Consider the following 13,410-nt stretch of genomic DNA (forward strand, 5'->3'; position numbering starts at 1 on the left):
CAGTTACAAACCCAGTATCCGTTCCAGAGTTAAATTATTTCTTCAATGAACCTGATCATATCAAGGTTCTTAGATTTCGAATGAAAAATGGACCAATGGGTACCGCGACGCTCGTCGATTCTTGGCGAATCACTTCTTTCGTTGCCTCATCAAGAAAGCTTGACTTTATTTTTAACACGTCATCAATCTTCTTAATATTCATATAAAGATTAATATTAATTAATATTTTTCTCCATCCTTCATCGTTAATTAACCCTTTCGGTACATTTGACGAGTGAGACTCGTCATCTGCTTACTTGGGCATAAAATGTATTACTTTTACATATTAACCCTTTGAGTACTGAATTATTTGAAGATTTTTATGCCCATGGGACGGATTTAATTTGTCGCTATATGGATTAATGTGTAAAAGTAATACATTTTATGCCCAAGTAAGCAGATGACGAGTCTCACTCGTCAAATGTACCGAAAGAGTTAATCTAAATAAAATAANAATCCGTCCCATGGGCATAATAATCTTCAAATAATTCAGTACTCAAAGGGTTAACGATACTGGACTTTCAACGAAAAATGAATTGTCGTATTATTCACGCACAACAAGCGAGATCTCTCTCTCTCTCGTTGGATATCATTCGGTCGGGAGAACGCGTGAGATGAAAAGGGGGATGCGCGCGTAGAAGCCGATATACGTGCATCGTCACGTCGTTGCTGGCGTCACGATGCGTCGGTGTGTCGATGCGTTTCTTATTGTCAGATACGTATCTATGTTAAGCGTGCATGCAGTGCGTGCCTCCATGCATTTATGCATCGCATTATACCGACGACACAGGGTGACCCGTTCGGGGAAGAGAGAGTAAGAGGAAGCATTTCGGCTATAAATTATGTATGCGTACGTTGGATCGTCGTTTATTCATTGCCGCCATCATCATCGATGATAACGACGAGCATAACAAGGAAATAATTAGTGAAACGATTAAACGAGATCGCGCGCGTTAAGCCGGAAATCCGACGTCTAGCACCACCGTCTGGTTGTAAAGTCGCGTGAAATAATGATTAAACGTTAGGCGAATTAATCGACTGTGAAATTATTAATTAAACGAGCTGCCGTGCGCGATCAGGGCGTGCCACAATTCTTCACGATGGCTTGTCTGCGAAATTTGGAATTCTCGGCAAAAGGGTCGTGTAATAAGAACGAGGATCAAAATTTGCCCACCCGATTCATCTTACGCTGAGGAGAGAGAAGCGTCTGGTATAAGTACATTGTGAAATTTTATAATCAGCAACACACATTCTCTGTGGTAAGCTAAATATTTCTTTCTTTTAATCATTTGAGATAAAATCTCACTCGAAACTGCGAAAATTCAGCTAAATTCAAACTCGCGGATTCCATATGAATGAACGTTTCAATCGATCAAAGTGAATTCGTTCCTGCGACGGTGGAGAACATCAGATTCACTCTTCAATAAGAATGAAAATATTCATACAATTCAGAATGAAAAATACACGGAGAAAATATTGTGCTAATTTTACTACAATATTTTCTGTGTGAAAAGTCTGAATGCGCTATCTTTCGAATGGAGAATGATAGCACAAAAAATCCGTGTCCGCGGGCTCTTTCCCCTATCCTCTGAATAGTGATGGACGTTCGATTATCGATAATCTCAGCCGGCACGGATATTACCCGGACACCGTGGCCAATTTTTCGCTCGTGCCGCCTCTCTCTCTCTCTCTCTCGGTCGTACGCATTCCTCGCAGAGGCGGTTTTAATTATACGTCGCACGCGCGTGCCTTCTCGTCGTCCCTCCTCTGGTTCCTCTGGTCGCCGCCGGTGTGCTCGTCTCTAAGACGACGAATATGCGCGCGGTGGGCGTACCCAAAAGAAGCAGGCCGAGAACAGCCACTTCCTCGCGTTATTAGGGACCTATGCGCGCGCGTAGGCGTTTATCCCATTATTATTTTATAGTCACTACCAACTCGCGCTTGTTTCTCTTTCCCTACCGTTCCCTTCCTTTTCCTCCCTTTTTTCCCCGCCAGGTGATTGACGATCGATAAATGAGATCGGCAAACGCGCCACGAGACCGCACATTGATACGGGTATCGATACCGGATCGAGTGTCTCTTTTATTTATGCTAATCGTATTTTTCGCGTGAGCGATCGATTAAACGCTACGTGCTATTGAGCCACGGCGACCCCGTTACGACGGGAGATCCATCGCAATTGGGTTATGGCGAGTCCGTCTTTGTTGCGGCGCGTTATCGTAGTGTCAATTCTGCCCATCTCAGATCCGAGTATTATTCGAGAATTTCCGCTCATTCATTCTCATATATTCTTCTTATTTGTATCATTAATTCTTATTTTTTCCTGTTTATTCTTCAAATCATTCTATGCATACAAATATTAAGACGAGGTTTTATATATATATAAAAAAAAAGAGGGGGGGGATAGAATCTTTATGAAATATTTAATTTCTATCTGTTAGAATTTATAAAAAAATATATACTATTAATTTTCCATTGGCCACACCTGAATATTTTTCTCTATTTTCGATATTCTCTTCAGGTTTACCACGGTTTATACGTTAAGGACGTTATGAAAAACGGGTGCGCGGATCCAGACTGCGGCGCCCATGTGCACCGGTTGTGACGCTGTTTCAAATTAAACAACGCAGCGACGCTCGCCATGCGGAGAAAGTAGAATCGAAAAAAAGTCTCTTTCTCTTTCCGGGTCATCCATCGGATCGGCTTGCGCTTTAATAATGTTGTAAGATCGCGGAGCTTCGGTCGGGAAGAACGACGGCGTGAGAAGATTTGTCACGAAATGCAAAAAGTTGATCGCAATCGTCAAATATAGAAATTAAAATGTTGTTGTGAGAAAATAAGTATCTCAATCTCGAGTAGATTTCTTTTTGATTTGAGCTTCATCGTCGATCCTTCTCTCCGCCAATGCAGAATGAATTCCGCAAGGGATTATCGCAACGTTCGAGCGCGTACAATGGGAACACGGGCGTGTGCAGGCAATGCCATCGATATCACCGGCGATTAACCACGCTGCTGGGCTACTTTGTAGTGGCGGTATGCACTTTTATCGAGAGAGATCTGCGTCCGCCTGGAAATGAAAACGTGAGACCCGCGCGAATCGAGAAGTATCGGAAACTCCCGAGAGTCCGAATGATGGGATCCCTACTGGCGCATTGTTTAACTCGAACGACGGATCACACAATTTTCTATTAAATTTCACATGCCCCAAACGGTTCACTCAATTTCTGTATTAATTTTGCACAAAGCGAATACGTTGAAAAATAACAAAAATATTATGTCAAAAATTAATACAAAACGTGTTATTTCAACACATGTTGAATATCGACACAACATTAAGATAACGCAATATGTGACATTAGCACATGTTAAAATTTAACACAACGATGTTAACAAGGACCAATTTTAACAAAAAATGTCTTTTATTATATACCAACTGCGTTAAGAAACCAGATCACCAGACGACCGAAATGAAAGTAGGAGAGAATTTGGAAATTTGAAATTTTGAAAAATGACCCGCCAATTTCACATCGACGCTGGTGGGGCATGTCGTGAGACCAATATGTCATGAGAGCGGAAAGAGAGACAGGTTGTCGACTCGGCGCAGACCGGAGGGGTCTCGTCTCCTCCTCGGCGGCACCCACGAAATGTGCGGCCGAGTAAACGCGCGTATACCACGAAACGCACTTTCTCCTGTCTCGGATTAAAGCGCCGGTGAGAACGCGATTTCCTAGGGCGAGAGATCGTGGATTTGATTAATGCGCACGCGATCGGCCACGAAACGGCATTCCATTAGAGGTGGATTTAGCAAGCGGCGCGGAAATCCGACAGGCGAGGTGAGAAAGGGAGAGAATCGTTTTAAATATAAAAAGAGAAAAGAACAATACATACTCTCTCCACGTGGAGTAATAATTTTTCACTCCTAAGTGGGAGGAACGAAGAATATAAAATGGCTCATTTTTCATCGTCCGAGGATCCACCCTCTGCAACGGATCGAGGAAACAAAAAGAGCACATCGGAAAAAGATCGCCAACGTGCAGAAATAGCAATGCAAATGATAGTCGGTCCCATTAACGATCAAACACGGACGACGAGACACTAGGAACATTTATTATCATTTTTTCGATAGTGTCGCGCCGTAGTATTCTCCGTCCGACGTGTTCTCTCCCAGTGGAAGGGAGCGCATTAAAAATAAATGTCGTTGTTAAAAGGTGGTGCGGTCCGACGACAAATTACTTTTTATTTCGCTCGCTTCCTTATCCTCGCGCTAAAAGCTCACGCGCATATATGTGTGTGTCGGATACCCGTTACATATAATCTAACGATGGAATTTCTTTGTCGGGGACCGGCGACGTCTCTCCTACTGGGAGAGAGAGAAGGGCCGGGTTATTAAACTTCCTGCCTTCCGCCGAGCGACGTGATGTATGTCCTCGTACCGGCCGGGACGGTCTTTACGAGCTTGCGACTGGCATCGAGAAAGCGAGAAATTAATAGTAAGGAGATCGTTGTATATTCATATTAAGCGAGCGTAATTTCCGCGCAGCGCAACGCGCTCGAGAGAGCGCCTTTACGGTCGTCCTTCTTGCCGGGAGCCGCCACGATGGTGTCGTTGCCGGTAAATAAGGAGACGGACGTGCCTCTTCCAATCTACGTTAATTATTATCAATTGGATCATTAACCTCGCCATCGGCGAGACAACACGAGGGCAACGGACGAGAATTCGTTCGTTGATATTTGCACGTCACTAATTGACATGTACCGATTTTAACGCGACATGTCTTAAATTTCGTCGAAAATCAAATAAAAAGGTACTCAAGTAAATAATCGCCTCAATACTCGTTAGCAAATGTTTATTACTTGGATCAAGTAAAGTCTCCTTGATTGGAATAATTATTTACTTGAATCTAACATATTTTTTCCATGTGAATATGACAGACAAAAAACATGAAAAATGTAGATGAAAATACAACGGTACCGAGAGAGAGAGAGAGAGAGAGAAATTATAGATATCGCGCGAAAAACGTCTAAAAGAAGATGTTTTTTATACGCGACCGCATTTACGAGAATTGTCGTCGAACGTGTCTGCTCGAGCGAGTAGAAATTGAATTCCGCGAAATTTCTGTTTCTCCGCTCTCATATGAGAAAAATGAGACCCGAGACGATGAAATCGAAACCATTCCCGGCGATCCGGTATCCCCGTCCACTTTCCCGATGAACGATCCACGACGATGGTCATCATCCACTTTCTTGACGCACGTCCGACCCCTTTTTTCTCCTGTTCGCGTAGCTATAGCGTGCTCCACTTTCCACTTTGTCTGTCTACTTTTTTCGCCGCGAACGGGAAATGCGGAAAAAAAACGGGATCGCGGCGAAGGGTAGACCTCATGCGAATTGCACCAACCTGCACTGGCTCCGCTCCATCTTTCTCGAAATCGAAAATGGATTGTGCTATCCGTTCTTATTACGATGAACATTATCATCAAATAAGAAACGTGTATAATGTTATGATAAAAGATAATCAATCTCTTCACGTCAACGACGCAATAATCAGTTTCAATGGTATTTCGATGCCATAATAATCAATTTTTCAAAACATCGAGTAAAAATAACAAGAGTCACGGAGTTACATAAATTTGCTCGTACAAGCTCCAATCGTGACAAATTGAAGAAAGATCGAGCCGAGTCAATAATCTGACATTCGTTCAATTAAATATTGAGCTTGTTTTACGAAAGAATATTTTCCAGAAAAAAATTCAAAGCAGTTAGTTCGCTGTATACAAATTGTTTAACTCAATTTGACAGATTCTTTTTATAATGCACCATAATTTATTCAAAATATTTCAAGTCTCTCGCAAAATGTCCGTTTTGGCAATTCCAAAACTTTCGGTGTACACGTTCAATCACCGTCGACACTAACGCGAAACATTTTGATGTTAATTAATTAATCGAGATTTCACAGTCTCTTCAACTATCCGTTCTGATTAAGATCTAAGGTCGAGGCTGCGAGATAGAATCAGAAGAAATTCGACCAATAACGAACGGTCTAAACTTTTCGCCAATTCATCATGCTCTGAAAAAAACAAACAATTCGACCGGGCGTAGGAGAGAGGGACGAACAAATCGGTGGGTCAAGGTTCGCCGGGACAATCAGTGGTTGGAACGTTTCCAAAACACGCGACCGGCTCTCACCGCAATCCGCCGATGCCGCCGCAAGAAGAGCGACCGGGGCGAAACGCGTAAAACCGCCGGTTTCAGGTGCAGCTTTCACATTCTCGCCCCCCCCCCCCCCCNTCCACCTTCAATCGACCCGACGCACCGTGCGATGCGACGCGAATTTTTCGTGCCTTGATGATTTTGCAATCTCTCACACTCGGTTTTCGTTATCGTTTCTCTACAAGACTTCGATCGATTTTTTTCAACAACGCTCTCATCGATGGTGCTAATCGAAGAAATTGTTATTAAGGGAATGTCGAAAAGGAAATATTGATTCTTCTGCAATACTTATGTTTTATTCGTAGAATTCATCGCATTTATATCGCACTCACGTAAGACCTATACACTGTCTTTTTGTTATCGACGCTTATCAAGTATATATCATCGACTTTGACCGATCTCAATTGGCTGAGCGGAAACTTCCTACATAAATCTCCTCTGTTCCTACAACCGAATTTTCGTCTGGTCTCGAGGAGAGAAATTCAATCAACGAAATTAGTTTTTCCGTGTATACACAAGACCGTCTTTTTCGTCGACGGAGCTCGTCGTTCATCCGTTTAACATCCCCTTGAGTAAGCTCACGTCATTGAGCCACACTGAAACGCAATTGCATAATTAATCTCCAGCTGGACAATTTCCGGAAATTACGATTCCCAGGCGAATTAATTACCGTCGCGGTAAATAAGTTAATCGCCGCGCTGACAAAAATACAAACCCGACGGCGGGCGTGGCGTTGGTTGGTCGGTCCGCGCGAAGATTCTGCGCCCGCGGTGCATCGCGGAGAGAAGAGAGGTTGCATCACCACGACGACTACCGTAGAACGCGCTACGACGTGGCGCAAAAACGTAATTTACGACGATGGGACCGAGCGAGATGAAAAGACGTCGAGAAACTTTCTCTCTCTCTCTCTTCAAAATTCTGAACTCGCCGCTCAAAATAACAAGGATGCCGACACGATGAAGAAAAGCTGCTCACTCGGTCTCTCTTTCGGACGAACGGCTGACGAAACGAAACTTCGAACCGTGCTTGTTAAGATTCTCCTCGAGGGAAGATCATTATCGAATTTCTTAAGTCTCGAGAATTGTTTCTAAACGTTGGAAGAGAGACAATATTCTACCGAAAGTATGCCGTTATTTTTCTCGGAATGTGTATTAAATCGTACAAACTCTTATCGCGCGCAATATTATTATCTCCGAATGTATATACAAGATCACAATCTGAAATGACAAAATGAAAAAGAGGAATTCCCTGAATCATCATCGCGTCGCAAAGCAGGGGAACGCTGGTGAAGAGAGCAAAAGCGTCGTCGTCCACCGAGCACGAAAAAGGGACAGTCTCGCCTTCCAGATGCGCGATTGCTTCTAATTGCCCGCGGTGGCCCCCCCCCCCCCCCCCCAAGTGAAANCGAATAAAAAGAGCAGGTTGGTACACGGCTCGTTCAGTCCCTCTTAGCGAGAACGAGCGTCGTATCGAGAAACCCTTTACGACGCTAAAATTCGGCGCTAGACGCGATCGGAGATAAACCTTCTCCTCCGAGCAGTTGATATTTGTCCGTCGATTGTACTTTGAGTCATCAATTATTAACATCGCGGCCAAGTTTGTTCTGATTCATCGGCGAGGATTATTTTTAACGATGTTTGTGATTATATTATTGCTGATAATAACTATTACAGCTATGTTGACTAGCTATTACAGTTGTCAATAACCATTACTTTCTCAATCTTACTTTCGAGTGAAATTCCACTCGAAAAGTAAAGTGAGTTACTCGAAAGTAACCCTGAAGCGGCTTGGTTCATTCGAGATTGAAGAGAGTGAATCTAACGCGCGAACAAATTCACTAATATGGATTCATTCCGAGTTAAACACTCGCTCTTGTATTTTCACCGCCGATTAAATTTTCACTCGCTTCGTGTGAGAGATTTCTCTCCGAGAAATTTCAAAGAGTAATATACTCTCGCGTCTCTCCGACAGATTCGATCTGCCGATTAACAACCCCCCGAGATGCCCCACAAAAGTCGGAGATAGTGTCTTAATCACGATCCTCGCCCCGAAAGGAAGTTCGCCAGTCACGCGGAGAAAGAGCATCCCCCATCAGAGGGATTTTTTCTCGAAATTATCATCTCTGCGCCGGCGGTGTAACAGACCGATCGAAGCAACCGATAACCGTTTAATGCGCTCATTAAAATAAAATGTAAATCGTCCGCCGCTTGAAACGTCACTCCGGCAATGAAAATAAACGCGTAGGAGATCATAAGTCGACACAATTAATATCCGGCGATCGCAATAACCTCTCGGATTCGCCGCGAGAAAGAGTTTTTGCCTTCACGGTAACTTTGTTATTGATGACCGCGATGTTGAGTGCGCAGAATAAAGAAGGTAGGCGTTTCCACCCTCGAATCCCGCGCAACGATCTCCGCAGCTCGCGCGAACGTTTTTCACTTTACGAGGCGCGCACAGATGGTAGAGAGAGAGAGAGAGAAAGAGAGAGTACAGCCGTAGCGTACGTCTTGTAAAAGTCAATATTTATGAGGGTGCTAACCACCGTCATCGCTCATCCCGACTCGTTAACCGGCTTCGCCGGCGCGGCTTTGTGTTTACATCCGAAGGACAGGCATCCTCTTTATTGTCAGCCCTAAGAGCTTATCAGCCACCGACGCGATATCGCGCGTTTCGCTCCACGATTGTTGTTCGTCTAATGTTAAAATTCGAACTGTCAAGTAAATCGTGTTGTTAAAGGGGATGTCCATTCGGTAAAGTGCTTCATAGAAGCAACAGGTGTGTAGCAAGGTAAGTCAGTGCCGCCATCTCTCACCGGGTTGCTCAACGCGCGTTGTCTTTCGCGGACTGGTATCTAGCGCGTCGATAAAACGCGGGCTTCAGTGATGTACGACGTGAGCCACAGATTTCTCACACTCTCCGTTAATTTTCTACTTCCGCTAATTTGATTTTTCTCAAACTCGATAAAGCTTACGTTGTAATATATTACGATACATTGTTGTTAAAAAAAACTTCAGGAAAGAATTAAAATACATTTGACTCTTATCGTCCTAATTTTCATTAGTTTGAAGAGCCTTACATTCTTTACCAAAGTTTTTACACACTAAAAAAAATTTTTTTAATTTTGTCTATTTAGGATATCACTATTGCGAAAAAATGAATGAACTTTCTTAATAAATAATAAGGTATTACGTTCGTAGTTTCATGAATATCATACGTACTTTTGCAATATTCTCTAATTATATTATTAGTTTATAATGTAAGAGAGCGAACAACATCATTCGTTTAACTCACCCTCTGGCAGTGCTCCGCGCTGATCCTCGCCAGATCCGCGAGGGGTTGAAAAATGACATCGTGGAATTCGGGATAGCTCCGTGCCAACGGACGCGCATATAATTCTTTGGCACTGCATAACGTCTCGTGATACTCCTCTTCCGCATGCAATAGCTTCTCCGTAGCCCGATACCTGCGGTCAGTGTCTGCAAAACAAATCCGACAACAGTAGATAAAAATGTTTTCGTCGAGCGCGAAGTTAAAGAGAAGTTACGCGATCGACTAATTACAAGCTGTACTCAGGTAATTAGTGAAATAACGAATTACCTCCAATCGCGTCGTACTGCCTGGCGGAGTCCTCAATGAGCAACACCTCACCGTGCAGAAGGGCTACATCGGCGGCGGGGTCGACTTCGGCCCTCGAGCCGGCGAGCAGCAATCGCGGCCTGCACACACGAAACTTGAGCAGCACCGGAGCGACCACGGAAGAGATAGCGCCGGGCGACGAAGCTGACAACTGCAACAGACGAGGAAAGGTTACGACCTCACCGCGGCTAATCCCGAAAAACAGCCGGAGTAATTAAGTGTTTGCCAATACGGGGAGATCGTCGATGAGTATGAGAATGTATAATACGGTAACGTAGAAATAAGTGGAAAGTTGAGTCGGTTTGTAAATCCGTCATTTAACGCACTAAGGGCGGACAGTTAAACCGCGAAGGAATTCTCTCGAGTTTTTGGATGTGAATCTTTTCGAAACGTTATTACTTCATTGAACGTCTTTACGATCGCCGACGCTTCAATTAGTGTTCCATTTACGGAACGCTCCTTTGTAGAGAAAAATTTGATTTTATCCAATCACTCGATTAACACACTTATTCCTTCCAATCTTCCTTCAATTATCTTCAATTCAGATAGTTTTGATACCAACTCAAATCCCTAAATTAATAATTTTTGAAAAATTGTTTGTTAAATTTAATATTCTTTACAAGCGGCCCGTACAAATGTTTGCATCGATTTAACACAAGATGAATATCTTTTGTACTCGTCACGAGATAACACATCGATCGTAACGCGCGAATCTACGAATATGCGATCCGTAATTAAAGGGTAAATAAGCCCTCACTGCCGGTCGCGCGGTGATTAACGCTCGCGCAATTTAATCATAACGATATGGAGAGTGTGTTTTTAATCACAGAAACCGGGGGGGTTACCACTCGTTCGCGAATAATCGCTCGTGCCGACTTAAGGTACGATCGCCTGAATCCCACAGACGTACCGTTAATCAGACTGCGCCCCCCCCCCCCCCTTTTAATANGCCCGCGCGGGAGTTTTTCGCATACGAATGCAGTGTATGTACATTCTTTCCGCGTCGTGGTTACTACTCGCGAAACGGGTCGCCGTTAAGAGCGCCGTATTAATCAGGGTCGGTCGTTGTGTAACGGAATATGTGGTGTCATTTTCTAATTCACGGATGGCGGCGCGTGCCCGTCGCATTTCGGGTAGTCGTTGCCTACCCAAGTACCCTTTCGAGCATCACTCGCGACTATTTCTCAAATTATTCAATAGATTTGCTTATTAATGTAATTTCTTCTTACACAGTAAGAAATTTCACGATTCATTTTCGTGTTGATTTAACGCAAAGTGAATATGTTGAAAAGTACAACACAAGAAAAATTGATTCTATTAAAATTCTTTTTTTAACCCTTTGCACTCGAGAACTCCGGAGCCATTAAAAATTTGTCTCCAAACTCAAATGCAAATAGCAAGAGCGGAATATCCTATACACAATAGTTTTTACGATTTGTCTTTGTCCTTATGTTATGAATTGAAAGTTCTTTGCATTGTCTCCATAGCGGAGCCCTCGAGTGTGAAGACAAATTTTAAATGGCTCCGGAGTGCAAAGGGTTAATTTCGTCTATCTTATACAGTCGACGAGGCAATCGATGAGTTGCGACGAATCGCGTCGTCGTTGAAACGTCGAAGTTGATGACGAGTTTGAGAACATTCCGTGTAATAATAAGCCAGCCAGTCACTAATGATTGCCGCACTGATATAACGAAAGTGTCGGTCATCCGTGACCCCGGATGGCATTGAACTTGTTAATGCGCCGTACACGATGATGAATCATCGATTCCGATCATCGGCCGTTGCCGTGCGATTTCGCACAGCTCGAACTGTATATTTTCTTACGCGATCGAATGTATTTATCTGCTTACTTCGCGTTACGTAAGATTTATAATTGCACTCGACGTCTCAACGGGGTAGAGACTTCGCTTCGAGAGCTCTTGTCTCGCGTGTGAAAGTTTGCCGTTTTATTTGGGCAAAGGTGAGATTCGCGCTAGAAAAAAATGATCGGTCGAAACACCTCGAGTTGAACGAACTCAGTTTCAGGATTGTACGTGTCGAACAATCTGACTGTTTTCACATAATCCCGACAGCTAGTCCTTTCTACCTGATTGATTCTTCAATGTATTAGCTGTATAAATTAATTCTTCATTTTTACCCCTTTCTAATAAGCATCTTAAAATCTAAATATTGGAGCCATATATTTACAAAATACCGCATATAACATCGCAGAATGATCAATATAATCTCAGAAAAGAGTGGTGAACAATATCGATAAAGCGCATTCTTTTCCAAAAATATTGCTGAAGAAATGATTCGTTCGGCGAAGTGAGATTTTGTAAAGAATAGTAGACCTGCTCCACGACAATGCTCGATCTCAAAAGGAACAAAAAATGCTTTAATACTGCCTGGGAAGTTGTTTATTCTCCAGACCATGCTTCTTCACCTGTTTGCTATTTAACGCATTTTTCAATGACCTGATAATCTACACCTTCCAAATCAATCTTTCGGCACCGAATTAATTTATACACCGAAAACATTTAAGTACGTTGAATTACAATGGGAGCAGCGATCCAAATGGCCTTTACTCGCTCTCCGTTCGCGCGAACGTGAATGATCGCGAGGCGATATTATCAGATTCGCGAGAGTAATCCTCTCGAGGAGGAGTAATACCGCGGGATGCACCGATGCTGTATTTATGCGAGAACACGTTATCCCTACCCTCACACATTGCGCGTGTGCAGATATTCGCGATCGGAGAGAGACAGCGCGCACGCCCACTCTCACTTTTAATAAAGCCAAACCGGAATCGTAAAACTGAATCTAAATTGCATAATTATACCGGTCTCCCTCGCTCACTCTTTCTATACAGTAACCTTCCTTTTTTCCCGCCTTTTCAAACGTTGCCGTAATCGGCCAAAAATAAATCAAGACGGATCCAACGTTAGATTAAGAAAGGCACACTTTTCGTCTGAAAATTGTAAAATAAGTCCAGGAGAATCGAACGTTTTCAACGGGCTTGGCTAAATTGTCCGTCTCGAAGGCGCGCGTAGCGCCGTTTAAAGGTCAGTAGTTGCTGCAAAATGGAATAAAAGCACAATGACCGATCGTCATGCTAACGCGGCGGACTTTCACCGGTTTTTAAAATTGAATGAAATGGCAACGACGGACTACCGGTATCTCTCCTTTAATAAAAAGGTTCGGCCAGTGTGTAACCGGGGAGAAAGGTAACTAACGATCGAGACACGTCGAACGACGCGACGCGGCTCATTTGGCCCTCCGGTCGGCCGGAAATGACTCGCTGATTACCTCCCAGAATCTACTTTCTTTTCGCCGGGCATACGCTTCCCCTCCCCATTATTCGGCCCAATGATTTTCGCCCGCGCGACGAAACGGCGATATCCTCGCGAAAATCGAGAAAGTTTGCGAATCTTTCTATTCGGGAAAGCCGACGTAATGTGTCAAATTTATATTTCCGCGAAGTCGTGGACACGTTTAACGGATGAGAGAATATTACATGAAGCCATAAAGAGAACTTTTTTTGCG

At 43.5% G+C, this 13,410-nt stretch overlaps 1 protein-coding gene across 1 annotated transcript in view; it reads right to left on the minus strand.

Annotated features, from left to right (window-relative positions):
- The window catches only part of LOC106742412, a 165,581-nt gene that overhangs the window by 115,939 nt on the left and 36,232 nt on the right, over window positions 1–13,410 (minus strand). Inside the window, 2 exon segments of the mRNA XM_014615325.1 lie at window positions 9,541–9,725; window positions 9,847–10,036. Coding sequence (XP_014470811.1) covers window positions 9,541–9,725; window positions 9,847–10,036 — 375 coding nt within the window.

This window comes from Dinoponera quadriceps, unplaced genomic scaffold (assembly GCF_001313825.1).
Source record: "Dinoponera quadriceps isolate SergipeBrazil2010 unplaced genomic scaffold, ASM131382v1 scaffold754, whole genome shotgun sequence".
In the NCBI taxonomy this organism is placed as follows: domain Eukaryota; kingdom Metazoa; phylum Arthropoda; class Insecta; order Hymenoptera; family Formicidae; genus Dinoponera; species Dinoponera quadriceps.